The sequence below is a fragment of the Pelodiscus sinensis genome, chromosome 1, assembly GCF_049634645.1.
Source record: "Pelodiscus sinensis isolate JC-2024 chromosome 1, ASM4963464v1, whole genome shotgun sequence".
In the NCBI taxonomy this organism is placed as follows: domain Eukaryota; kingdom Metazoa; phylum Chordata; order Testudines; family Trionychidae; genus Pelodiscus; species Pelodiscus sinensis.
This window is the reverse complement of record NC_134711.1, coordinates 36,901,952-36,926,080: the sequence shown is the minus strand read 5'-3', so window position 1 is coordinate 36,926,080 and position 24,129 is coordinate 36,901,952. Positions and strand designations below refer to the sequence as shown.

Sequence of the window (24,129 nt, the reverse complement as noted above, 5' to 3'; positions counted from 1 at the left end):
CTATCCAATCCAGGGAATGTCTTGGGGGCAAATGCACTGATGCCAGCCACCACTGTAGAGGATATAGCTTGAATCTGGCATTGTGCACCACGTAGGTACGTGTTGCTGTAGGATGTGGGGAAGTGAGTTCTTCAAATACATTCACATGTGGGGATAGGATTAAAATCGCTGGTGCTGAAAAAGAAGTTACTGCTTATCATGATATTTTTACAGGCTGGTCTCCCACGTCCAAAGGTATATTGTTGATCATGCTTCATCCACTGATAATTGTGTTGGTATTGTCCTGCATTTGCCTAATTGGAATGCTATGTATGTGTTGCTGGACGAAAATGTTTGTTAAATTGCAACAAGTTCAAATTGCCTCCCAATATGTAGCTACGAAACAATTATATAAGATATGACCCACTCAAAAATTGTTCTTGAGGGGTCAAAAGGGGGATATGTGACAGGAATCTACACAAAAGGACACTATCAATTGACTTGGATTCAAACCGGTTTGTTTTAACTACCCAATTCAGATACTGATTCCCTCTATCTTCCTGAATTTTCTATACCCTCTGCTCCCTAGACCGCCTTGCATGCTGCGCCCCTCATTTTTGTCCCTACCCCAGAGCCTGAGATGGGGCTGCCAGCAAGTAGTATAAGTATGGAGTGGAGTATCTGAGGGGGGAAGCTGGGGTGCAGAAGCAGGCTGGGAGTAGGGTGTCTGGTCAGGTGGAGGGAGCAGGAATAAGGGAGGGTGCAGCGTGTGGTCAGGAGAGAGGGTGCAAGGACAAGAGAGGGTGTCCGAGCAAGCTGGGAGTTCTGGTCTTGGATGGGAGGGAAGTGATGGGATTGGGGTGAAGGTAGGGGGTCTGGGCATAAGGGGAACCTTACCTGGCTTCATGCCCCCTTGCCAGCTGCCCCAGAGGGAGGTCCTGTTGCCGCAGCCAGACGGCCCAGGGACAGGCCCGGAGGCGCTGTAGCAGTGGCACCTCTAGCCTCTGGGCCAGCCTATGCTAGTGGTGCCTTCGGGGCTGGCCCTGTTGAGGAGCCTCAGCCCCAGTGCTGCCTCTTGTCCAGTGGTAGCACAGGGGGTGGAAGGGCAGAGGTGGGTTCTCCCCGCGCCCCCCCCCCTTCCCTGCTGGCAGGGCCTATAATTGCCTTGCAGGCTGGAGCAAAGCCCATGGAAGGCCAGATCTGGCCTGCTGAGAGGCTTTTGCCCGCCCCTGGCCAAGTGGAATATGGACATCACCGGCCCACATTGTTCAGATCATAGTGGTTCACCACATGCAGTTGAAAGCTGGATGAAGAATAAAGTTCATGTCCAAACAGATCAAGCATTTTGGAGTCTTTATTCCAAAAGGCTGTGGTTGGCTGGCCGTAATGCTCATGTTGGTTCACACCTCTCACTATCAGGCAATTGGGGGCCAGGTGTGTATACAAGTACTCATGTCCCTGGGAAGAAATGAAGTATTTGTGTTTTGCTCTTGGAAATTCGAAACACAGGGGAACGCATTTGCTACAGAGCCTTGGCAATCTTAGTGACCCCATTTTGTAAGGGCAGGGCAACCCTAGCTGGGGCTACCTGGCCATCTCCAAGAGGGTATAGGTAGACTCCTCCAGCTCCCAACCAGGAGGCTTAAAATGGAAGCCATCCTCTTCAAAAAGTCCTGGTGAGCCTTGGTATCGTCCTGTGGGACCACTGGAGGAGGCGCCATAATGGTCCTGTCAGGGGATGCCTGCCTCAACAGGTCTTCTTCAGATGCAGGCAGCTGCTCAACCAACTCCTCTTCCGTATGTGGGGTGGCAGGCCAGGTCATCTCTGGTGCCAGGAGCTGACTAGAGAGGGAGGCAGAGAGCACCTCTGATGCTCAGGCCACCAAGCACAGCATCTAGGGCTGCACAAGGAGCAATGACACCTTTGTGAAGTCCAGCAGGTCTGTGGCCAGGGTACAGACCCACTTGCAGCACCACTGACAAGGGCAACAAAACAGGCACCAATGTTTGGGCTGGCAGGAAGAAGCAGAGCTCAGACATGCAGTTTGTGGACTGACATTGCCCAGTGATGATGGTGAGTGTGCACTCTTTTCTGCTTGGATGAAGATGACTTCAGTGACTGTGAGGAGTGTCTGAACAAGCATCCAGGTGACCGGCAGCGCTTCCATGACCTGCACCATAGAGAAGAGGCTAACCAGTGCCAAACAGTGGCTAATTGGTGCTGAGATATAGAGCAGGGGGATCTGGAGGAGTCCCTGTGCTCTGCTGATACACATCACAGGGAGCACAGTGCTGGCAAACAGCAGTACCAGGTCAGGAGTTACCTGTCTCTTGAATGACAGCTGGACTGCAGGGAATGGTAGTCCTTGGTGTGCCGCAAATGATGGGAGGGGGGACATGCCTCAAAAGTTCTATGCCTGGTTGCTGGCGAACTCCAACTTGAGACGCTCAGCCTTGTCACACGACCTGTGGTCCATGCAAGGATGTGGGTGACCTCTGTCTGCATGGGCAAACTTTGACGTGACGGCCCCTGGATCGGGAGTGCTGTCTGCTCAGGGACCAGGGAGGAACAAGTGAAGGCTTTCCTCTATGGCAGTGGTTCCCAATCTTTTTTATACTGTGGACCAGTAAACCCATTGATAAACTTCTGGAGAACCAGTAACATATCATTTACATATTCATTACTGTATTTAATTTTAAGAGGTCAGGTGTTATTTTACACTGCATCTGTACGCATACATGTTGTAATGGATCAAGTTTGCAGATATCTATAGAAGACACTGACTGAAAACAAGACATCAAAATTGCAAAACCGAATCATTGTAACATGGCTGAACATTTGTGTTTTCAGGGTTGATTGGTCTGTTTCCAAGCTGAAACTATTCTCCAAATTCACTCAAGCATTTGTGACAGGTTTGAGTGGCCCCCGAATGACACGTTTGACAGGAAATTTACTGTCTGCCAAAACTCCTCCTGGGGTTCCTGTAAGGGTGGGACAGCTCTGGGCCCAGCAGATTCCCCTCAGTCAGCCCATCACAGCTTCCTGCAGCTTCCGGAGAAGCTGCCAAAAGGGCGAGGGCAAGCCTGCAAGCTGCTTTCTCCAGGGTGCTCACAGACCCATGAGCATTTCTGGGTGTGGGGGAGGCCTTGCTGGCCCCAAACAGGTTAGGCCTCGATACCTTGTTCCCCTCCCGCTTGCCTCCTGGACACACTGACTACCTGTGCAATGCTGCAGCTTGTGCATCAGCTATCACACGAGGGTGCTCCCGGCCTATGCAGGAAGCACGTGCTGCTCAAGCCATGTTCCTGGCCCACTTGTTGCCATCAGCACCCTGAAGTTGTGGGGAGGGGGCGAGCGAGCAAAGCTCCTCCTGACTGCTGCTCTGTTCCTTACTCCCCACCAGCCAGTGTCCAAACTTCCCCTCCTGCCCAGCCCGGGGTGACTCAGGGGCAAATACCTCCTCCACCCCCACATGGACAGCGGCACCTCCCTTCTGCACCATCGGGAACCTGGCCCCACATGCACCGTTTCCTTCCATGTGGTATGTGTGGGGGGGGGGGGGGGGAGGGGAGGGCAGAGAGGAGCCAGATGCCAACGGGCTCTGCCCTAGGCACAGTGCTGCCTTGGGCTGCCTTCAGCACTGCTTGCAGCCTGGAGGAGCCAGCACTGTTCGGGGCGGGGAAGCCTGCGGGGTTCGGTGTTGTCTTGCAGCCCAGGAGCAGAACTGGCAGGGACAGTGGGTGTCTACATGGCATGGGCGTGGCCTGGAAGTGTGCCAAGGTGCAGTAACCAGAAGTTCATGGCCAGAGACCAGTCCAAGGCCTGGTGGTTGAGAACGACTGTTCTATGGCAGCGCCAGCAGCACGGGCTTGGATAAGTCCTGGAAAGCCTCCAGAGTTGATGGCATATGAATACACACTCACTGCTGTCTGAAGTAGGCTTTTGGGAGTAAGGTGGATTACATCTTCCTCCATCTAGGGTTGGGGCCTTGATGGATGCACGATCTGAGTAGTCGTCACCTTCCTGCTTGGGCTTGTCTTTACGTGGGCTTTATTAACCCTTTTGGCGAGGGCCAAGGAGGAGGACTGGTGCCAAATGCCCAAAGGCACTGGAGGTGTGCTATGCGCCAAGGCATTGGTGCTCGGTGCAGAGTCTAATCCAAGCACTGAGCTTTTGGGGCTAAGGCCAACTCCGTGAGAAGAGCCTTTAAGCAGATCCCTCTGTTTTCCTTGGTTCGTGACTGGAAAAATGTACAAATCTGGCACTTTCACTAATGAGGGCATCTCCTAAGCACCACAAACATGGAATCACTGATGGGCACAGGAATGCAACAACGAATACATGCCTTAAAGTCAGGAGACCAGGGCATACCCCATCTGGGGTCCATGTCCCTAAGGGAAATGACTATCATTGGTAACTACTACTAACAATTACTACTTAGGAAGGAACTATTTACAAAGGAAAACAAGTATTAACAATAAGAAAGCAACAGCAAGGGTTGTAGCACTACAGTTCCAAGCACTATCACTGGCAGTGAGAAGGAAATGAGGAGGAAGGGGCCAGGCAGTGCTCTCTCTGTAGTGCAGCATATATATGCTACTGCAGGGGATGCTGGGACCCCTACGGATATTTGAGGGAAAAATTGAGCACACATACCTACACTGAATGGACATGAGCAAGCACTTGAATAAATACAAATTTAAATACTGAAACTTATGCATTATAAGAATAGGAAACAGACCTGTTTACGATATGGTGTAATGACCCCAATATCAGTCACGGATACTGCATTGTCAACATGTTTTGTGAGAAGGCAACAATAACGCATTACTTGAACTGCTTCCGTAGGATTAAACCAAGAGGGGTTGTGTCCTTCACGTGTTTCAGTGCCCTTCATTAATAGAGAAAATAAAGATCAGATACTAAGAGTTATAAATTTAGTGATAAACATCCACTGATTATCTTAATACTTAGAAGTTAGTTTGGAAAGGAGTCAATGTATACAGCTGTGTTGGCTCATACGATTAAATGTATCTACATGGTCTGGATCTAGATTGAGGAAAAGAACAAAACAATCCTTTCTTCAATTAATGCATTTCAAGCACATGAAATTTTATTACTAGAAAAGAGCCTCCCAACTAGCAGAACTACCTTAACTCTCAAACTTCATTTTAGTAAGAATATTTTACATACCCTCATTCCATGAAAAATTAATGGAAACCCCTTCCTGGGTAATTTTTCCCAACTCAACAAAGAAGATACTACTGAAGCATCTGCACAAGCTTCCAGCTCTTTATGATAAAACAGTTTAGATGGCAAAGCAAGCAGTGTAGAGTGTGATCTGTAATTCTTCAAGAGCTTTGTAACCTGTGAGGGAGAAAACTCAAAATCGATTAAATGAAACTGCACACATACCATTACATTCTGTAACTCCTGACACTTTCTCCCAATCCAGAGAAGTTTGTCATCTGCTCTCTTCCTCTAGCCCTTTCACTTGCCCTGACCTCATCCTATCCTCTGATTTCCTTCACATCCACTCTCACCCCTCTTTTCCATAACCCCTTTCCCTCACATATGACTATGCCCTGACAGTACAAATGTACTTAAACCCCCCTCCCACCTCTTAACTGCATTTGCTCCTACAACAACCACACCATCTCCCTTTCATCTCCAGGTTTGTTGAATGTACTATATACAGTTGCTGTCTGGAGTTCCTCTACTTCTAGACCCTTTTCCAATCCAATGTATGCCTCTTGTACACCACTGAAACCACTCCTGTAAAGTCGCTAATGATCTGGTGAGGCGATATCAAGAGTACTACATCCAATTCTGGGACCCCCATTACAGAAAGTAAGAAGAGGGCAACAAAAATGATTAGGGGACTGGAGCACATGACTTGTGAGGAGAGACTGAGGGATTTGGGACTCATTTAAGTCTACAGAAGAGAAGAGCAAGAGGGGATTTGATGGAATCCCTCAACTATCTGAAGGGGGGTTCCAAAGAGGATGGAGAGAGGCTGTTCTCAGTGGTGACAGATGACAGAATGAGGAGCAATGGTCTCAAGTTGCAGTGGGGGAGGTCTAGGTTGGATATTAGGAACAACTATTTCACTATGAGGGTAGTGAAGCACTGGAATGGGTTACCTAGAGAGATGGTGTAATCTTGATACCTAGAGATTTTTAAGCTCTGGCTTGACAAAGCTCTGGCTGGGATTTAGTTGGGATTGTTTCTGCTTTTAGCAGATTAGACTTAATGACCTCAAGGTTTCTTTCAATCCTATAATTCTATGATCTCTTCCTAAAGCTCAGAACCAATACTCCATCTTCATGCCCTTTGGCCCGTCAGTCCTATATGACATTATCTACAAACTCTTCAAATATTATCTTCCCTTGTCTTTTGTGACCCTCTTCTCTTGGTCCTCCTCCTACTTCTAATTATGGGATTCAGTGTGTTCTTCAGGAATCCAATCATTCTCCTTCCAACTTCCTGTGGAGATTCTACAGGGCTCTGCCCTTAGTTTCCTTTTCTTCTTCTACACTTACCTCTGAGTAATCTCATCCATAGACAAACTCAGCTACCAACTCTACAAAAACTCACAGATGATTGCGTCTACTCCAGATTTGTTTCCTTCTATCCTTACTAAAATATCAACCTCTTTTTGTTAGGGGTGTAAGCAACTAGTCAACTATCCGATAAGCTTATGCTCATCGGATAGTTGACTAGTCACTTTTGCTCCCCACCATACTGTCTCTATCAGAGACAGCAAGGGGGGGGGGGTTACAGAAGCCTGTGCTGAGAGTTGCCGGCTTACAAGCCGGTTCTACCCAGAACAGTCTGTGCAGGGGGCCGGGGAGGCAGAGGGACAGCAGAAACTGGGCACAAACCGGGAATCAGCTAATTCCCGGCTCATGCCTAGTTTCAAATGCTGGGCCTCTGTTTTTTAAATATACATTTAATACATTTAAAAGGCAGAAGCACAGCGGGTTGGGGATCCAGTGTGAGCCTGGAATAAGCTGTCTCAGCTCATACCAGGTCCCCCGTGCTGTGGAACATAACCCCACTGCAGCACCCTCTCTTATCGACTAATGGACTAGTCAGTGGAAATTCTGTTGATTAAATTTAACATCTCTACTCTGACAGCTCAAGGTAAATGTGTAGTAGCCAGCTCAAATTGAACATGGCTAAAACAGAGTTTCTAATCATGCATCCTAAGTCCTCCCCATAACCTCCTGTATCAAATCAATGCAGACAACTCCATCATCCTATCACTCACGCCAAGAACCACTTGCCTATAGAAAGGTCAGAGTAAAAAGTAAGGCACGGGTTATTGAAGTGTGGTCTGTGGGCCACAAGTGGTCTGTGGCAACCTTGTAGGTGGGCTGCAGCTCAAAATCCAGCCCCCACCAACTATAGTAAGGAGCCCATACTGACACTCCACCTCCACCCCCCCCCCCACCTCCACGAGGTTGGAGCACCAGTATAGGCTACCCTTTTACTAGGTACTGGTGATGCTACATCTGGAATATTGTGTCCAATTCTGCCCACCCCTCACTACAGAAACGATGTGAACACATTGGAGAGGGTCCAGCAGAGGGCAACCAAAATGATCAGGGGACTGGAGCACATGACCTATGAAGAGAGGCTGAGGGATCTGGGCTTATTTAGTCTGAAGAAGAGAAGAGTGAGGGGGGATTTGATAGCAGCCTTCAACTTCCTGAAGGGAGGTTCCAAAGAGGATGAAGAGAGGCTGTTCTCAGTAGTGATGGATGGCAAAACAAGGAGCAATGATCTCAAGTTACCGTGAGGGAGGTCTAGGTTGGATATTAGGAAAAACTGTGTCACTAGCAGGGTGGTGAAGCACTGGAATGGGTTACCTAGGGAGGTGGTGGAATCTCCATCCCTAGAGGTTTTTAAGTCTCGCCTTGACAAAGCCCTCACTGGGATGATTTAAGTTGAGATTGGTCCTGCTTTGGGCAGGGGTTCTGGACTCAGCCTTCTGTGGTCTCTTCCAGCCCTATGATTCTATGAAGCCCAGAGCCTCATGAGCTGGATACAGTGCACCGGGGAACAAGCGGCTTTGCGTGCTGCCATTCACCTTCCCTGACTTCTGTGTTTCTAGCAGGGCAGAATGGGAACATTCCAATGATTTTCTCTTTGTTTGTTCCCCAAATGGAGTAGCTCACTCTGCTGTCAGATACTTCCCAGATCTTTGAAAGGGGAGGGGCACATGCCTGCAGAGGAGCAGAGATCACAAAACACTGAGCGCAGCCATTAGGGCAGGCATTGTTGGATACTGGTAGAAGCCAGTTCTCTTGAAAAGACAAACAGAGTCCACAGAGTCTCTTTGTCAGCAAGTAACGCAGGGGAAAAGACAAAAGTCTCTTGCAGGGCTGGAAGTTTTTTGCTGGCAAAACTGAGTGTTTTTCCTGCAAAAGTTGCACTATAGTGTAAATGCTCTCACTGTTTTGTTGCCAAAAGGCAGTTTTTCGTAACAAAAATGTGCCAACGTACACAAGGCCTCAGATAAGCCCTGAAAGGTGGATAATGGAAAAGGGATAGCATTTTAAGTCAATGATAAGCATTTTGTTTTTTTGTCTAACATTTAGATTACTCTACTCTCTAAACATAGTTGAGGGGGAAAAGCCATCTTTGAGGGAGTTGTTACATCTAATAAATATGATAGAAGAAAATTCACAATACACATTTGAAATCTTTAAGTCTTTCAACAAAACTCCAGAAGACCAAACTTGGTATTCCTTTCTTTATACATCAGAAAGCAAGAAGACAGGTGAAACCTCCCACCACCATCCACTTGTTTTCTTCTGAGGTCAGATCACATTTTTAAAGAAGAAGAAAACTGAAGCTTAACTTACCAACAAAGGATTGTATGATCCATAAGCACCAAAAGTATTCTCATTTCTCTGATACAGAGTTCGTGACATCAGTCTTTCCAGCATGGATACATTTAATCCATAAGCCACTGCAAGTCTAGACTTTATTACTGGTCCTAGCTGCATTGGATCACCAGCTAGGACTACCTGCAGAAACAGTAAAAAACCTCTTCTGTATTAATACTGTCAAAGTCAGACAGGACTCACAGATTTGGCAGACTGCTCTGTTTATTTCAGCAAAGCTTTGCTAAAATGCATGGAGAAAATGTGAGTACCATACAAGGTTCAAACCCCTTGATTTTATACAGTCAAAAGGCCAAGTTAACAAGATCAAAGGGTGTGGCAAAACTTCACATTATTAGTGTGGTTAAGTATCTTCATTTCAATATTAAGCACACAGCAATCTCCTGGCTATATCTCCCTGATTATCTGGAATTGCTTCCTGTCTAACACTTAATGTTCCTTTTCCTGTTAAACTCAGGCCCAAATTGGCTAGCACCTTGATCTGCATACCTACAATCAACATTAACATACTTTTCTTCTTCCTCTTAAAAAGACAAACAGAATTCCTTTAACTTATTCAATTATTACAGCACAATTCATCTTTTTCTTACAGTATAATTCTTTCTACTTTCACAATACTCACACAAAGCTAGATGAATACTTAAAAAAAAAAGGTAAAAAGCATCAATTGTTGTTAGAATGTCTACAATATTGTTTCTCAAAAGAAAAGTCCGCAGAACTACTACTTAGGAGTAGCAGACATCTAACATCCCTAGTTTCTACAGGAAGTGAAGAAAGCGACCCTAAAACTTTTTAAAAAAAACCATTCATACCTGCCCATTAATTTCCGAAATCAAGCCAAGTGGAATCAAGCATTCTGGTTCACTCGCCTGCCCTGCTTCATCCACAAATATGTGTGTGAAATGCCCAAGCCTAGAATAAAAAGAAAACAAAAAGTTTGACAGGTGATTTAGGGTTAGTATATTCTGCCACCCTGTGGTTGACCTCAGCAAATAATTACAAGAATCAAGTCTGTGAGCTATATGCAGTGATATCTTGAACATGAAAGATATTTCAAGACAAGAAAGCTTTAAAATATTACTCTGGAGAAAGCAAAAATGTAGTGAACTTAATCCTCATCTATGACCACACATTTTCATAGAATAATAGGACTGGAAGGGACCTCAAGGGGTCATCGAGTCCAGCCCCCCGCCCTCAAGGCAGGACCAAGCTCCGTCTACACCATCCCTGACAGATGTCTATCCAACCTGTTCTTAAATATCTCCAGAGAGGGAGATTCCACCACCTCCCTTGGCAATTTATTCCAATATTTGACCACCCTGACAGTTAGGAATTTTTTCCTAATGTCCAATCTAAACCTCCCCTGCTGCACTTTAAGCCCATTACTCCTTGTCCTGTCCTCAGAAACCAAGAGGAACAAATTTTCTCCTTCCTCCTTGTGACACCCTTTTAGATATTTGAAAACCGCTGTCATGTCCCCCCTTAATCTTCTTTTTTCCAAACTAAACAAGCCCAGTTCATGAAGCCTGGCTTCATAGGTCATGTTCTCTAAACCTTTAATCATTCTTGTCGCTCTTCTCTGTACCTTTTCCAATTTCTCCACATCTTTCTTGAAATGTGGCGCCCAGAACTGGACACAGTACTCCAGCTGAGGCCTAACTAGTGCAGAGTAGAGCGGCAGAATGACTTCACGAGTTTTGCTTACAACACACCTGTTGATACAACCTAGAATCATATTTGCTTTTTTTGCAACAGCATCACACTGTTGACTCATATTCAACTTGTGGTCCACTATGACCCCTAGATCCCTCTCCGCCATGCTCCTTCCTAGACAGTCGCTTCCCATCTTGTATGTATGGAACTGATTGTTCCTTCCTAAGAGGAGCACTTTGCATTTCTCTTTATTAAACCTCATCCTGTTTACCTCTGACCATTTCTCTAACTTGCTAAGGTCATTTTGAATTATGTCCCTATCCTCCAAAGAAGTTGAAACCCCACCCAGAGTTTGGTATCATCTGCAAACTTAATAAGAGTACTCTCTATGCCAATATCTACATCATTGATGAAGATATTGGACAGTATGGGTCCCAAAACAGACCCTTGCGGAACTCCACTTGTTATCCCTTTCCAGCAGGATTTAGCACCGTTAACAACAACTCTCTGACTACGGTTATCCAGCCAATTATGCACCCACCTTATTGTGGCCCTATCTAAGTTATATTTGCCTAGTTTATCAATAAGAATATCATGCGAGACCGTATCAAATGCCTTACTAAAGTCTAGGTATATGACATCCACCGCTTCTCCCTTATCCACAAGGCTCGTTATCTTATCAAAGAAAGCTATCAGATTAGTTTGGCATGACTTGTTCTTCACAAACCCATGCTGGCTATTCCCTATCACTTTAAGGAAATCATATGCAAACACTTGGAAAGTAATAATTACCTGCTCCATTATCTTCCCTGGGACAGACGTTAAACTGACCGGTCTGTAGTTTCCTGGGTTGTTCTTATTCCCCTTTTTATAGATTGGCACAATATTTGCCCTTTTCCAGTCTTCTGGAATCTCCCCTGTCTGCCATGATTTTTCAAAGATCATAGCTAAAGGCTCAGATACCTCCTCTATCAGCTCCTTGAGTATCCTGGGATGCATTTCATCAGGACCTGGTGACTTGCTGACATCTAACTTTCCGAAGTGATTTTTAACTTGTTCTTTGTGTATCCTATCTTCTAAACTTACCCTCTCTCTGCTTGTATTCACTACGTTAGGCACACCTCCAGACTTCTCGGTGAAGACCGAAACAAAGAAGTCATTGAGCATCTCCGCCATTTCCAAGTTCCCTGTTACTGCTTCTCCCTCCTCACTAAGCAGTGGGCCTACCCTGTCCTTGGTCTTCTTCTTCCTTTTAATGTATTTATAAAAGGTCTTCTTGTTTCCCTTTATGCCTGTAGCTAGTTTGATCTCATTTTGTGCCTTTGCCTTTCTAATCTTGCCCCTGCATTCCCGTGTTGCTTGCCTATATTCATCCTTTGTTAGTTGTCCTAGTTTCCATTTTTTATATGACTCCTTTTTTATTTTGAGATCATGCAAGATCTCCTTGTTCAGCCAAGCTGGTCTTTTGCCATATTTTCTATCTTTCCTACACAGCGGAATTGTTTGCTTTTGGGCCCTTAACAACGTCCCTTTGAAATACTTCCAACTCTCCTCAGTTGTTTTTCCCTTCAGTCTTGCTTCCCATGGGACCTTACCTACAAGTTCTCTGAGCTTATCAAAATCTGCCTTCCTGAAATCCATTAATTCAATTATGCTGGTCTCCCTTCTACCTTTCCTTTCTACCTTTTGAAAGATAAATAGAGGTACATATTGTTACAAGGCAGCTAAGTGCTTTAGCAGCAGCAAACTAAAAACAACTCAGCACTTCTCCCAAGAGTAGCATGCCCTACAATATTAACTCCTAAAATGCTTTCAAGTACAGACAGTCCTTGGCAATAAACATTACAGCAGTGATCCCCTGGCAGCTGAGGAAAACACATTTGAGCCAGTTTCCTTACTTTGAAGGGATAGTGATCTTTACATTACACATTTTGGAAAAAAAAAGGTCATTTTAGGTAATTCTAAAGTTTAACTATGCTGAAAGGACTAAAATTTAATATAGCTATAAGCAGGGGTCGACAAATTATGGAAAACCCTACTCGCCAGACAAAAAGGGAAAGGGTGGACTGGGCTGGGATGCGGGAAGGGGAGGGGAGGAGAGGAGAAAATTATGGGGAAGGGGCATGTTCCTAAGAAGAATAAGAACCGTAATTACTAATACGTTATTAATAAATATCACAGGTTATTAATAAATACCTTATAAACCTCTACCTTTTCTCTCTGCTGCCATGTTTCCTCCCCTTGCTCCATCAGCTCCCCTGGTACCTGCTGCCCCCCAACCCCACACCCTCTGCTGTCCTGACTCCTGCCCTTAGCCTTCCTGAGTTCTGCCCCCCTCCGCCAGCCCTTCTTTCCGCCCTTTGCCCACTCCTCCAGTAGCCCCATGCTAATTGGGTGAGCTACCCCTCCTCATCCCCTCTCCTAAAACCTCCCTCTACACACCTTCCCTGCCTCTCTCCTCTGGTGCTGGTCCCTCCCCTGCAGGTGTCTGCCCTTCTGCTTCACCCCCAGAATCCCCTGGCACCTGCAACCTTCTGGTGCCTCCCCTTCCCTCACTGCCCCTGCCCCCTTTGCTCTCTTTTCCCCTGATAGCCACCCCCTCACCACCCTCTGACCCCGCTCCCCTCATGCCCGTGCCCTCACAGATGCCTTGCTCCATCCCCGCCTTCCTCATGCCCACCCCTTCTTTCAAGCCTTCTCCCAGCACTTCCCCCTCCCCCTCTAGCCCCCAGTGCCCTTACCTTCTCCTCTCCCAGCATCAACCTGTCCCCCCTCCCACTGACACCTCCCCTCCTGGCCTTTTCCTCATTGTCTGCACTTGGCCCCCTGGCATTTGTCTCTCTTGCACCCGTCCCTTGGTGCCTTCCCCTTTTTCTTCTTCTTCTTCTCCTGACCTCCTCCCCTCAGCACAAGCCCCTTCCCCATAATTTTCTCCTCCCCTCCCCTCCCCACATCCCAGCCCAGCTTACCCTTTCCCCTCCCCAAGGGCCAGCTCTAGGTTTTTTGCTGCCCCAAGCAAAACATTTTTGCCCTCTTCCTTTGTTGTTGTCTTTTACACGTTTGTATTTTGCAATTTTTTGTTTTCTTTTTTGTCCCGGCATTTTAGCCCTATAAATAGCAAATAGCATTTTCATTCTTTTTTTCCATAAAGGCAAAGGAGCTTCAAGTGAACTCCTCCTTCCACTTGCTGCTGGGTCACAGCATCCTCTTCCCTGCCCTGTCCAGCCCCTCCCTATGGGCAAGCACCCTTCACTCCCGACCCACAAGGGGAGCAGGGTGCAGGGAGTACGGAGGTGGTGCAGGGAACAGGAGGCACAGAGCCAGAGGGATGCAGGGATCAGGGGTAGCAGGGTGCGATGGAGGAACGGGAGGGGCAGAGGGATCGGGGTCTAGGGGCAGTGCAGGGAACAGGCAGCACAGAGCTGGGGGGGCAGGGAGCAGGGTGTAAGGGCGGCGTAGAGCCAAAGGGTCACAGGGAAGAGGGAGAGAAGGTAGTCCGGGGTGCAGGAGTGGCGCGGGGAACAGGTGGCGTGCAGAGAAAGGGGGGCTGGAGTTGTGGCAGGACTGGAGCTGGCGGGGCGGGCCCTGGCTGTGCCGTGCGCCACAGCCAGCTCCCAAGGACAAGTGGCCAGAGCCGAGCTGCTGTGGCTCTTTAGAATCAGCAGGGCCAGGTCACACCAGTGCCCTGGCGTCCCGCCCTGCCTCCTCGCGCCAGAGCTGCACGCAGGCAGCCTGGTGGGAAGAATCGCTGCACTTCCCCCTTCCCAGCGGCACTGTGCTCCTCTGCCAGCCGGCGGATTGGATGGGGCCACGCTGCCCATAGTGTGGGCTTCGGCCAGCCCGTCACAACGGCCCACCGGGCCAGTCCGCCCCTACACTCGCCAGCTGGAAAAAAATCTACTCGCCATAGGTGAGCGCATTTGTTGAGCCCTAGCTATAAGCTTAGCTGGGAATGCATTCTTTTAATAATACTACATGTTACCAGTTGCTCTATTTAAACAGCTGAAACTATTTTACAGAGTACAGGTTAAAACTCTCTTAACCAGGACTCTCTGGTTCAGCAACTGAGAGCAACTTATCTGTCCCAGGGTAAGAGTCCCATGGAGGGCTGGTGGCTGGGAGCCCTGCAGCGGGGCCAGAGCCCAGTAGCAGGGCTGCCCTTTGGCAGTGAAACTGGGATTCCAGCAGCAGGGCTTCCTCCTGGCTGGAAGGTATGAAGCAACAGGGCTGTTCATTGGGCTGGAGCCCAGTAGCGGGGCTGCCTCTTGGTGGCAACACTGGGGGGGGAGGAGGAACAGGAGGCATCTAGGCTGCCCAGTAGGGCTGGAGCCTGTCAGCAGGGCTGATACCTGGCAGCAAAATTACCCAGCAAGACCAGGAGGTTGCCTGGTGGTGGGGCTGGGAACCCAGCAGCAGGGCCATCCAGCAGGACAACCTGGAGTTCGGCAGCCCCGCTGTCACCCAGAGGCATAGCAGCATGGTGGGACTAGGAGGCAACAGGACTGCCCCAGAGCTAGGCAGCCGCACTGCTATTTGGCAGAGCTGCCTGGTGAGGCTGGGAGACAGCGGGGCTGCCCAGTGAGGCTGAAGTCCAAGCAGGGCTGCTGCCTGGTAGCACAACTGAGCCCCAAAGGGGCAGCCCGCCCCTCTACTCCGTGTGGCTGGGAGCCCAGCAGCAGGGCTGTGCTTGCAGCAGTGGGGCCGCCACATTCCCCTCACCACAGTGGGGCCAAGAACCCTGCTCTGAGGGTATGTCTACACTACAAAGTTAGTTCGAACTAACTTTAATAGGCGCTACACTAGTGCTCCGCTAGTTCAAATTTAATTCGAACTAGCGGAGCGCTTAGTTTGAACTAGGAAAACCTCATTTTACGAGGATTAAGCCTAGTTCAAACTAGCTAGTTCGAATTAAGGGGTGTGTAGCCCCTTAATTCGAACTCTGGGGAGGGCTAGCCCTCCCCAGGTTTCCCTGGTGGCCACTCTGGCCAACACCAGGGAAACTCGTCTGCCCCCCTCCTGGCCCCGGACCCCTTAAAGGGGCATGGGCTGGCTACGGTGCCCGTGCCAGGTGCAAGCCTGCCAGCACCCAGCCAGCAGACCCTGCACCTGGCACGGCTCGAGCCACCCACCCGATGCCACCCAGCCCTCCCCCTCTTCCCGGGACCAGGCTGGCGGCTCCCGGGAGCTTGCCCGGGACCGCAAGAGGCGGGCACCCGCCTGGGCTAGGGCAGGAGAGCTGCCAGCCTGGCCACCCAGGAGCAGGTGTGCATGAAAATCAAGGTGGCCCACTGAGACCCCTGACCCTGAGCTTACAATGGCCGTCCTGGGTCAGACCAAAGGTCCATCTAGCCCAGTAGCCCGTCTGCCGACAGCGGCCAACCCTAGGGACCCTGGAGGGGATGGACCGAAGACAGTGACCAAGCCATTTGTCTAGTGCCATCCCTCTCCAGCCTTCCACAAACCTTGGGCAGGGACACCACTCCTACCCCCTGGCTAACAGCACTCCATGGACCCAACCTCCATGACTTGATCTCACTTCCCTTTAACCTCTGTTCTAGTTCTAGCCTTCACAGCCTCCTGCAGCAAGGAGTTCCACAGGTTGACTCTTTGCTTTGTGAAGAAGGACTTTCTGTTACTAGTTTGAAGCCTGCTACCCATTCCTTTCCTTTGGTGTCCTCTAGTCCTTCTTTATGGGAACTAATGAAGAACTTTTCTGTATGCACCCTCTTCACCCAACTCCTGCTTTTAGAGACCTCTATCCTGTCCCCCCTCCGTCTCCTCTTTTCTAAGCTGAAAAGTCCCAGTCTCTTTAGCCTCTCTTCATATGGGACCTGTTCCCAACCCCTGATCATTTTAGTTGCCCTCCCCTCTCCCAGTCTCTCTTCCCCTCTCCCACCTCCTTTTCCCAGTCTCCCCCAGTTTTGTTCAATAAAGACAGATTCCATTTTTGAACACAATTGTCCTTTATTTTGTACATCAAGAAGAGGGGCTAGGGAAGGGTAAGTGGAAGGAGGTGAGGGAGGAATGGGGTACGCGCCCCCGATGGGGAGGACTGGGCTGGCTCTGTGGGCTTCTGGGGGTGGAAGCTCTCCTGCAGCCCCCCAATTGCCCCCTCTCCCCAGATGGCAGCCTGCGGCAAGTGCAGCCGGTTTGATGGCCAAGTGCTGTGATGTGCCCAGTGTGGGTACTCCGGGCAATCCAAGCCAGGACTGCTTTGCAAGCGGGACACCCCTGAGAACTGTCTGTCTGGGGTGGGGGTCGGGACCCTTTAAGCACAGCCCTCGGCTAGCCTGAGACAGCATCTCCACGCTCTAAGTCCTCCTCTGATGCCCTGCCGGCACTGCTTCCGGCCATCCTTAAGCCTGGTTCAGGGTCCACTTAATGTGGACATGCTAGTTCGAATTAGCAAGACGCTAATTCGAACTAGTTATTTAGTCTGGATCCGTTAGTTCGAATTAGCTTAGTTCGAATTAACTAATTCGAACTAAGTTAGTTCGAGTTAACGTTGTAGTGTAGACGTACCCTGAGTGACTGGCGATAGGGGGAAGCTGGAGGGGCGGGGGGGAGAGAAGAGGTGGCTGGAAGCGAGACCATGGTTGGGGGGCAGAAGAAGGGGAGTTAGAAGTGACTTTCCCTGGTCTGGCAAAATCCCTCATCCAGGACCGGTTAGGTCCCAAGGGTGCCAGACCAGGGAGATTTAACCTGTACCCCAAAATGTCACAATCTCAAGGTTCCAAATGTATTAATGACCTATGCATCCACAGTACCTTATTCCTATTTGATAAAACATTCCTGCGCTGCTACATGTGGTAATTATTATCCTGAACCGTGATGCTTTCCAAATGTCTTCACCATCTTTGCAGTATAGTTTTATCGTATCACTGATTGCCTGCAAACACAAGACACTTATTTACTACATGTATTTCTTATAAAGCTACCACACACCAAGCTCATTATGTGCAAATTCTAGAGTCTAGTTTGAAGTTCTAAATATTTAAAACTGAAGAAAATATTTCGATAAGATTTTATTTTAGAAGCTGTACTTTGAGTATTTCCTGCTCCCAGCAATGCATTTTGAGGTTTTTCTTGCGTTTGCCCAAACCAGGAGTCCATAATAAAGCATTTCATCACAAAATATAAAAAATATCTTTACTACAAAATATAAAAGACTGTATTTTCTTTATTCTTAGTTTTAGAAGATCAAATTTAAAAACATATATACAATCAGCACATAACACTAATTAAAATGGCAAAAAAGGTCTGTGTTGATAGCCAGTAAATAGCCCTTTGTAACTATTTTTTCCAAACTAATTAAGTCCAAATGCAAAGATTTGTCAACATAGTGGTGTAAAGTGCTCTTTGGGGAATGCAATTGTAGTGCATTAATTGATCTGTGTAGACTGGGGTGGGCAATAATGTTTGATGGGGGGCCACTCCAAGATTTTGGAAAGGGCTGTACTTTTGTATGGAAAGAGTATGGGGTCTAGGATGGAAATTGGGTGCAAGAGGGAGCTCGGGTTAGGGGACTGGGGTGCTAGAGGGGGTGAGGGGTCTGAGAGGGAGTTTGGGTGAAGGAGGGGGCTGTGATCTGGGGAAGAAGCTTGGGGTGCAGGGTCTGGGAAGGAGTATGGGTGCAGGAAACGATTCTGGCCTGTGGGAAGAGTGTAGGGTCTGGGAAGGAGTTGTGACCTAGGGCAGGGAGTTGCAGGGAGGGACCGACTGGGGTGCCAGAGGCAGCCTCTGGACAGGAGGTGCTTACCTAGATCACTTCCAGCCAGCAGCCCTCCAGGATCCTGAGGCAGGTTCCCTGCCTCTTGCTGTCCCAGGCTGCTCAAAACAGCTGGTTGTTCCCTGTGGCTCTCTGCTCCAGGTGCCAGGGGGTGAGTGGGTTCGTTTGTTCGTGTGGTCCCTGCCCCCAGTATAACCTCTCAGCTTCTATTGGCAAGATTGTGCTGGGGATGGGGGCAACATGTGAAGCCTCTCCCTCCCACTCCCCCAGTGCCCAGGGTAGAGAGCCAGAGGGAGCAGCTAGCTGCATAAAGTGTCATTGGGTTGCTCTGTGCCTGATGGTGCTGGTGGGGAAACCTGCGGACTGTATCCAGCAGCTTGGTGGGCTGGATTTGGCCTGTGGGCTCTATCTTGCCTGCCCCTGGTGTAGACCGTTCTTGTTATGCACTCGAGGTTCTCTAGTGAGCACTACATTAGAGCACAGTAGGGAACCTTTTATGCGTAGCTGCAGGGTCTATGACAGGGGTAGGGAACCTAAAACCCAGGGGATGAATCCGGCTCCCAAGGCTCAGGGCCCTACCAGCATTGGGGAACCTGCACTTGTGCTCCAGACTTCCCCCTCTCCACCATGGTGCCGGAGCACACAAAATCTACACAACTGGACCCTCCTAGGATCTAGTGTGTGAGGGGAATGTCTCTCTCATTCTCTGTCAGGGGCCACATCAGTGAAGGTTTTTTTGGTTTGAGGTTTTTTTTTTGGCTTCTCACTTGTGTGCGGCCCCCCGAATGATTTTTCTGGGGGTCAGCATCCCTGACGCAAAAAAGGTTCCCCACCCCTAGTCTATGAGGACCAATGCTTAATATGTTTAGTTCCCTTCAGAAATAATACACTCAAAGGGCACATGTCAACATAGAGGGGTAAAGTCCTAAGAGGAGATGTACATAAAATAATGACTGCCACCGAAGAAAAATCAATTGCTCTGTAACACATGAATATAGGGGTTAGAGCATTAAAAAACAAAAACAAAAAAAGCAAACAGAAAAGGAAGCTAACTAAAAAGGACAAAACAAGCCACACATAACCAAGTCAATAACAACAACAAAAAGTGTTAAAATGCAATACATAATTGACCAGTGAAATTCCTGCTGCATGTATTTGTCCAAATAAACTTATTAAAATTAAAAAAGAATTAATAGAGGAAAAAAACATTAGGAGCATTATTATTCACAAGCAACGACAACCTTTGTCATCTTTGTTCTGTTTTAGGGCATAGCAAGATTCAGGATTTTAGGCATTCACTGTAAGACAACTCAAACCAGGCTACCCAACTACTACAGATTAGTCTATTCTGGCATGGATGCTCTTGGGTTCTCAATGCAATCTATGAGATTATTAAAATAGAATAGATATGTACGCTACTGTGACACACACAGAGGAAGACTAAGATTTATTAGGTCCCTGGACACAATGAACATGTGGACTTTCTACATGCCCCAACCTAGGCATTTGCCCTATTTGCTCTTACCAACCAGTTTTGCCAAGGGAGGTGGGGGGGAGGGGAGAAAGAGAGGAGTTGAGAAGTGGGGCTTGTCCCTGGCTCAGTACAGAGCTGGCCCAAGCAAGTCACCCATGTCTCCCACCTGCCCAGATCAGGCTGGTGTGAGACATGGGTGACTTGCTTGGGCCAGCTCTGTACTGAGCCAGGGACAAGGGCCCAGATCAGCTCCACATAGGGTGGAAAGTAGTGGGGTATATGCTCATCCTACCACAGGTTCCATTTCCAGCTTGGCCAGGGCCTCAGGGGGAAGAGGAGCATCAAGACAGAGGGCCCCTAGGAAGAGGCAGTGGAGGAATAGAAGGCAAGCCCAGAGTTCTAGCGCTCCTTCAGGGGCCCACAAATTGTCTGGGGCTCTTTGGCATGACCTCATGGACAATCCTGCACTAGACATGCTGTGCCACAGAGGCATGTTCTGAAGTTAGGTACAACCACAACAAACTTCCCAGGTACAATGGATTATCAAGGGAAGAATCCACTACTCCAGGAACTTGTATATAAATGAAGACTTCTCAGAAAGAATGTGTAGATGGAAACTGCTTGATCAGAAACTGTGAAAAATGAAAAGTGACATCATTTACTCCTCCCCCTCCCAATTCAACACCTGGGAGAAACATAGAGAGGGGGATAAATACTTGTAACTGAGGAGGGTGATCCCAGGCTGAAAGAGTCCCAGACTACATACTGAGATCTGTTACCTGCTTGTACCATGTGCTAAGGTGAGATACTGCTTGATTCAAAACCTTGTTTAGTTTGTAGACCTCAGACTGCATTTTTTTAAGTATCCAACTTTGCTCTCTAAACTTGCTACTTCTATTCATTTAAGATCTTTCTGTAGTTATTAAGATCTTTCTGTAGCTAATAAGTCTGTTTTATAATTTATCTAACAGCATGCTTTTTTAAAACCTGAAGTGCTTGGGAAATCTCAGCTCAGTTTTGAAAGGCTAGTGCACATGTCCTCTCCTCAAAGGAAGGGATGAATCGGGTAATGAAATTAACACTAATCAGGCTTCTAACAAGGCAAGACAGTTCAGTTCTGGGGAGCAGGAAGACTGGGGAACTGGTTGGAGCATCTCTATTGTTGATTTATCAGTGGCTGGAAAGCATTCATATAACCCAGCATCTGCACTTAAACCACAAACATCTGGTGTGCAAGTGTAACAATAGCCTCACAGTACAAGAGGGCTACCCAGGTTGGTGGAATAGAAAGCTCAGTAGTTCCACAGTCTAGGTTGCACTGTGGGAACCAGTGATCCCTGTAAGCTGTGCACTTGTGCAGCCACTAAGGAGAGATTCAAATGCTGCTTAGTTGATTAGCAGAATACCCACAGCTAGGTTTTATGTAGCTGATTCTATCACCTTTTTCACACGTGAGTAGTATTTTACAGTGTGACGTAGTCCTGTAGACATAAATGGCCTACTTGAAGAATAAAAACATGACAATGAGATTAAGTATAGACTCCAATTCTAGCAAACTGTTCACCACAATTAACATTTTCCCCAACTGATTATCTAGTCATTTATTTTAACCCCAAAAATGTACGTATTATTTTCGTCAGTGAGCCTAACAACCAGAAGAAAAAAGTCCCAGAAGTAACATTTGAAGATTAAAAGTATATACTATTTTAATTAAAAGTGGTTACAAAATTTACCTCTTCACATCTGCAGCTAGCATTCACTCTGACCATAGCTCCTGGTTTTAGAAGATTAGTATCATGCAGTCGTAAGCAAATTAAATCCGTTGCACTGTTGGATGGTGCACAGACCAAAATTCGACTATCTGGTAAAGTGTAATGTACCTGCATTTTAAAAAAAGTGCAGTTTTTAAAAACATGTGGAAAAACTACAATGACCACAAATAAAGCAAGCATGTATTTCAAATATTTAACATGATTCAGGATTATTTAGAATACAACTATGAATGTTTCTAAATTTGTCATATTGCTATTCGGTCAAATCTTGAGCAAATTCATAATCATCAAATGAAAAAAATGAATGCAGGGTATGTGCTTTAAGCAGCAGACAAATACTATCAAACAAGCTTTAAACAAACATTGAATTAGTAAACTGAATATATGTTGTTAAAAGATTTATGAACACAAACTTGTATAGAGATCTTCTCTTGGATTTATTTTCACATAGCAAAAGTTAAACTGAAAATTCCTGTAAGTGATGACACAAAACTAAAAATAATTTTAAAATGATTGTAAGCATATATATCAATTCCAGATGATTACTGTTTTGTTGACTTACCTGTAAGATAGTTTCTATTATTGTTACAGTTTTCCCAGTTCCCGGTGGTCCAAAGAGAACATACGGAGCTGGGCGACATTCACCACTAAGTATCCTCTTCACTGCTAATTTCTGATACTTATTCAGCACAGGATTGAAAAATTCACAGCCTCTTTGGTTAGGTGTCATGTCTCCATTGACTATACTCAAAACAGATAAGTATTACAAATACACAAAGATTTTTATAATTATTAATTCAAAAATCTCACCAAAATAATGTGATCTAGATATTATAGTATTTTTAAAAGACAGAGATAGATAAACATCTAATGGACAACTCTAATTTCCCATTTCCAAGTACAATAACAATAATTAAAATAGAAAAAAAAGACAGTTACTTGTTTCCATAACTGGTGTTCTTCGAGATGTGTACCTCAGGCCCATTCAACTTAGGCGTGTGTGCTCACTATATGCACAAGTTTTTCCCTCAGTAATACCACCTGTAGGGAACTGGGTTTGGTGCCTCTGGAGTGGTGCCCTCATGGTGCAGTATAAGGGGTGCTGTTAGCTCCCCACACTTTGTTCCCTCTTGCCAGAAATTGACAGTGAGAAAGGAGGGTGGGGATGTTGAAAGGACATGAGCAATACATCTAGAAGAACACCAGTTATGCAAACAGGTAATTATCTTTTCTTCCTCAAGCGGCTGCTCAAGTGCATTCATCGTCATGACTCCAAGCAGTATTCGCAAAGGTGGATAGGAGTTCACAGAGATGTCGATTGTAACATTGCTCTGCTGAACCCAGCAACATCTCTGGTCTGTCACAAATGGGACTGGACTGAAGACCACATTTCAGCCCTACACTCACTTTGTATAGAACTCATTATTTAAAAAAAAAAAAAAAAAAAAAGAAGCCAGAATTGCATGTGAGTGTAAGTCAAGTGCCTTAGACAAGTCCAAGTATCTCGTGTTCAGTTACCTTTATCAACAAGCCTTATAATCGCATCAAAAATATATTGAATGTGTTTGATAAGAACTATTTTTTATAAAAACTATCCTGATTTGCATTAATTAAAATTCTTTAGTTCTTGACTGTGTTCCTTAACAGCTTTTCCCATGATGTTGCCTAGGACATACGTTAGGCCAGTTTTCTTCAGTCCCCTAGAACATCCTCAATATACCACATTCTGTACTCCCACCTTTTAAAACCACAACATATGCATCATCTCCCAAACTAGTCTACCAGTGCAACTTTAAAATCCAAAACATCAGTGCAAGATGGAAAAAAAGCACTAACACATACTCAGTTTACTTGTCTGTGTGGCAACACTCATCATATGAGGAACAGCCACTACGTTTCTCTCCTTTGGAACCATGAATTTTGTTTGCTCATTCTGCATTTTCTTTTTCTGAAAAGAACACACACACACACACACACACACACACACACACACACACACACACACACACACACACACACACACACACAAATATCAAAGGTAAGCTCATCTTAAGTTAATTTTAGAGTAACTATTTTCTCTTTGTAATGATTTTAAGACTGAAAATGTTGAGTGCTTCCTCTTAACTTTACATGAACTGAAAAAGATGGGGTGACAGGAGAAGGGAGGAGAAAAAAGAAAAACCTCAAATAACCCTCACACTGACTCCTTTTACTTGAATGAAAGAAAAAAAAGTTACTCATGACACTTTCATCTTGAAACACAGTTGCTACTTCCACAGATGTTCTGCAGATCTGGATGAGTTTTCAAAAGTTACCTTTGGCTTTTTGCTTTTTCCCTAGAAGAGCTGCCAATATGTACATTTTTGGCTATTTTTAAAGGAAATATCCACATTTTTATTATGTATTTAATCAGGAGTCACAAGGAGGGTGGATAAGTCACATCAGGAAGCATAATTATGCCTTGCAATAAGGATTTTCATTTGTTGCTATACGCAGTATGATTTGCTGCCCATTATCTATTTAAAAATAAAGGTACTTATGAAAAACAGTTTAAAGCAAATTTGGTAACCCAGGCTCAGTTTTATAAGCAACTTCACTTTCAGAAA

General features: G+C 46.5%; 1 protein-coding gene across 4 annotated transcripts in view; it reads right to left on the bottom strand.

Moving 5' to 3' along the window:
* The window catches only part of MOV10L1 (Mov10 like RNA helicase 1), a 108,238-nt gene that overhangs the window by 9,182 nt on the left and 74,927 nt on the right, over nt 1-24,129 (bottom strand). For all 4 annotated transcript variants that reach the window (XM_075927999.1, XM_075928007.1, XM_075928014.1 and 1 more), the window contains 8 exons: nt 23,366-23,471; nt 22,086-22,264; nt 21,485-21,631; nt 17,316-17,437; nt 9,708-9,807; nt 8,854-9,018; nt 5,174-5,347; nt 4,722-4,871 (listed from right to left, as the gene is read on the bottom strand). In XM_075927999.1, coding sequence (XP_075784114.1) covers nt 4,722-4,871; nt 5,174-5,347; nt 8,854-9,018; nt 9,708-9,807; nt 17,316-17,437; nt 21,485-21,631; nt 22,086-22,264; nt 23,366-23,471 — 1,143 coding nt within the window. The remainder of the gene's footprint in view (nt 1-4,721; nt 4,872-5,173; nt 5,348-8,853; nt 9,019-9,707; nt 9,808-17,315; nt 17,438-21,484; nt 21,632-22,085; nt 22,265-23,365; nt 23,472-24,129) is intronic.